We start from the raw sequence: 4,300 nt of genomic DNA, 5'->3' as shown, positions 1-4,300 counted from the left end.
GCCCTGGTTTCTCAGACTTTTCTTTTGTCGTTTGCTGCGTTTTTTTATTCCAAGTGAGCATAGTGTTTACATTCTTTCTCTGAAGACCTAGTTCAATGTGTGTTTTTAATGCTATTCTGCAACCTCTCGCCAGCAAATTTATTTCCACCATTTAGTATATAAGGGAGTGGTTGGGAGTGAATACCTGGAGCCTAGTAGGGGATTCTCCTGGCTCCTACTCCAAAGTCAGAAGGCACATGAACCTCGAAACCTTGTGCCAATGGCGCCATCTCTTGGCCGGCAGAGAGGAGCTGCAGTGTAGTCCTCCCGTCAGCAGGGTGCAGTGCGAGCCGGAGAGTGCAGCTTTGCTTCCGCGAGTCCCACGCAGGCGCAGACGTGGACTCCCGGCAGCCTCCGCTCTCTTACCCCGCGCGGTGCGTCCCTTTGCGGACTCCGTGGAGGCTCGGCGCTGCGGCGGGCTCCGGCGGTGGGCGGGCTTCCGCGCAGGGCGGCCGGGCTCGGCGCTGCCGCCGCCGTGGCCCATGGGCACAATCGTCTCGGAAGGCCGGGTGAGTGGCGCCGCGGCGACCCTGGCAGGCGGTCCGATCCGGAACGGAGGCTCGGCTGTGCGCGCCTTCACGGATGCGCTGGACGCGAGGCCGCGGCTCTAGGCCGCGCCGTGAGGGGCGCGGGGATGCGGGCGCGGCACCCCGAGCTGCCCGGGGGGTTCCCAGCCCTCCACGGTGGGCTCCTTCAGCCTGCCATGTCCCACCGGGCCACCTAGCTCTCCCCTCCGCCTGTCCCGATCTTCTTGACAGTGAGGAACGTACCTTTCTCCTCTTCATGGCCCATGTCCGGACCAAGTTGTTGGATCGCAAGACCCCAGTAATCCAGAGTGCGTCGGGCCTCAGGAATGGAGAGGCCAAAACACAAACCCCAGAACTTGTTTCCTTCCAGGGCACCTGAAGTGAGGGTTGAGGACGTTGTCTCACCTGGACAGGGAGAGAGTTGTAACCCCCGGCGTGCTCAGGCCTGCGTTAAGGGGAGTTTTAGCGTTCACGTCCCTCCGCTAGTCTTTCGGGCTTCTTGTGCTTGGATCAGTTGTGCTGTGAATGCGTGCTGCAAGCTCAGTGAGGTGCTTCTCCTGGGGTTAGATCTCTTAAGAAGCTCGTTGGGAAACCCAGGCCTGGATTGATCTGAAGAACCAGGTTACAAGCTGGAAAGACCTGGCAGAGGAGCCGATGTTTATTCCGTTTAGAGGAGTTTTATTACAAGTGGAAAGGCTGCACCAATGAGGAAGTGGGAAAGCAAGAGCGGAGAAGCGCTGTAGAGTATTCTGCAGTTTAAGGCTGTGACAGGGAATGAAGAGGGACTTAGAAGGGTGACCATCCTTTGAGAAGTCAGGAAGGGGGGGGGGGAACCATTGACAAGTTTTTATTGGTAAGGGTATATAAGGATGGAAAGTCTGATTTCCAAGATAATTCTGCTTGTTCTGGGAGTAGGTGAGGCCTGTCTCTCTGCAACAGGTGACACTTTTAAATCATGGGAACACATTTATACTGAGATGAGCTGTAAGCATTTCGAGATAACAAATTTTAGTAAATATGAGTAATCGAGCCTATGTCTGGAATTCCAGTGCTTGGAAGGTGCAGGCAGATTAGGAGTTCCAAGGACAAGCCACACATGGAAATCACATGTGTGATTTCCTACAGGAGTCATTTTCTACCATATGGGTTCTCATGGATCCCCTGATTTGTTATTATGTACCCCCCCCCAAAAAAAATGATTTTTTTTTTCACACATCTTTCCAACAGGGAACAGTTCTCTTTAGTAGGTCATTCTACAAGTCTTTCAGAACAGTAGAGAAATCGGCTGTGCTGTTTGCTTTAATTACTCTGCTTAGTTTGTTCTGGTCAGTCTGTGGCCTATGGTATCTTGGTAGTATGGATGGGAAATGCAAACTGTCCGAGATGGCATAGCTACACATGGAGGGGAATAAATGATTTGGTAAAACATCATTAAGTCCTGAGTATAAGATATGATTGTGTTGTGGATCAAGCTAACAGGGGTAGACTTGTAGACTTGTGATGGTTACACTTGGTTGTGGGCTAGGCTGTATCTAGAATTTACTAAAACCCAATGGCTGGCCACACCTGTGAGGGATTTCATTTATTTATTTATTTAGAGACAGGGTTTCTTTTTGTAACAGCCCTGGCCCTCCTGGGACTCATAGATGGTTCTGAGCCACCATTCCAGGTGGTGGTTGGAAACTGAATTCAGGACCTCTGGAAGAGCAACCAGTACTCTTACCCATTGAGCCATCTCTTTAGCACCTGGACCTTTATAGTTAATAATGCTCCACATAGAGAGCTTCCGTCTTACTCCATTATCTGTTCTATAACTGAAGGATTTTACTCTAAGTCAGTTCACCAGTCTTTTAGGTTGAGAATTAATTCTAGGCTGGACATAGTAGCACATCCCAGCACTCAGGAGGTAGAGGGAAGAGTCACAAGTTCAAAGCCAACCTCGTCTTTGTGATAAGATCAAGGCCAGCCTGAGCTACCTGAGAACCAATCTTAAAAGAGGACTGTTTTTTTTTTCCTTAGCCTGCCTCTGCCTCCTGAGTGCTGGGATTAAAGGCGTGCACCACCACGCCCGGCAAGAGGACTGTTTTTAAACTAGTGCCTAAGTATAGTTTTGCAGATGAGAAAGAGCCCTGTGTTTGTGACCGGAGGGTCCTTGGTGCAGCTATTTAACACAGAGACTTTCGTAACTTGCTTCTGTTTTGCATCTTTTCATCTCTGTCCCTGCTTGTCTTTCAGCATTAAACCAAAAAGATGTCCCTTTATGATGACCTGGGAGTGGAGACCAGTGACTCAAAAACTGAAGGCTGGTCCAAAAACTTCAAGCTTCTGCAGTCCCAGCTCCAGGTGAAGAAGGCAGCGCTCACTCAGGCCAAGGTAAGAACAGGCCCAGAGCAGGAAAGGGAAAGTCCGCTGAGTTCCTCAAGAACAGTTTGGTTTAAGCTTGCTCTTTTGCCCCCTTGTTAGATAAATAGAAAAGAGTGGATGGGAAAGGATGGAGAGTTGATTACTTCTCCTGGCTCTTGGAAACAGCAGGACTATTTCATGGAGTGGGAACGAAGAAAAGCAAACTTTTCAGCTCAGCCATGAGACTGGCTTTAGACTGGAGTATGCTAGAGACTGACTGCAAACTGTGTACAGATGCTGTTTTCATACCCGTAGTCCTAATAGTCTGGTACTTCTGGCCTGCTAGTTTATTGTAGGAAGTTTGGAATTGAGCTTTGCAGAATAATCATACAAACATATATATATATATATATATATATATATATATATATATACACACACACATATACATATACATATACATATACATATTAAGTAATTTTTATTTGGTTGGGTTAATAATCGTGTGTACTGCGAAAGACTCTGATGTTTGTGAACATTCCCAGAATATATAGTTATAGGTGGGAATTGCTGTGTTGTATACCTGTAAGACAATGTATTAGACATGCATTGTCTCAGGAACAGTGCAACTTTTTCTTTTTCTTTGTTTCTGTGTTTGTTTTCAACACAAGATTTCAATATGTGGCTTTGAGCTGTCTGTGTTGACCAAGGTGGTCTCAGATTCACAGAGGTCTGCCTGTCTCTGCCTACCACGTGCTGGGATTATCACCATACCCAGCTATGCATATATTTTAATGTCAGCTATTAACAAATATCTTGAGATTGCAAGAAGATGGAACATTACTTTAGAATCCATCTGCTAACCTGACATGAATTTTGAGGATTCTCTGTGTGGTTGATTTCTTATGAAGAAGTGAAGCTACACTGTAGTGTTTCTCTTGGACTTTTCCGTGCATTTCTCAGAGTACTAGCCAAGCTTATAAAAATACTTGGTAGAGAAAAATGTACCTGTATCTGAAAGGTGAAAGTATGGTTTCATTTGTATTTAATTTTTGAAACTACAAATTAAATTTTAAAATGAGCACATAAGTGATTGTCATAACCCCACTGTGGGAAGTTAGGGTTTATATTGTGGGTTTTTTGTGTGTGTGTGTGATTCCTGGATGATATGTTGTTTGCTTAAAGCACCGTTAAAGTCCAGAGAGCTCAGATTTCCTGATAAGAATGAAAGTTTGTACCCCTTTAAATTGTAAAACTGAGAAGTTAAACTTTCATGATAACTGCCAGTCCACACGATTGTCCATGGCATCTTAGCAACCTGAGAATCTGGTGTTGTTCACCAGCTTGCTGTAAGATATTCTTTTTTTCTTTTCTTTTTTTTTTTTTTTTTT

General features: G+C 46.1%; 1 protein-coding gene across 1 annotated transcript in view; it reads left to right on the top strand.

The window, feature by feature from the left end:
- Positions 1-390: 390 nt before the first annotated feature.
- The window catches only part of Rbm17 (RNA binding motif protein 17), a 17,595-nt gene continuing 13,685 nt past the window's right edge, over positions 391-4,300 (top strand). The window contains exons 1-2 of the mRNA XM_021215523.2: positions 391-548; positions 2,802-2,939. Of these exons, the coding sequence (XP_021071182.1) occupies positions 2,817-2,939 (123 nt within the window). The 5' untranslated portion in view covers positions 391-548; positions 2,802-2,816. The remainder of the gene's footprint in view (positions 549-2,801; positions 2,940-4,300) is intronic.

The sequence above is a fragment of the Mus pahari genome, chromosome 16 (assembly GCF_900095145.1).
Source record: "Mus pahari chromosome 16, PAHARI_EIJ_v1.1, whole genome shotgun sequence".
In the NCBI taxonomy this organism is placed as follows: Eukaryota; Metazoa; Chordata; class Mammalia; order Rodentia; family Muridae; genus Mus; species Mus pahari.
Note: the sequence above shows the minus strand (reverse complement) of the source record. Positions and strands in the feature narration are given on the sequence as shown.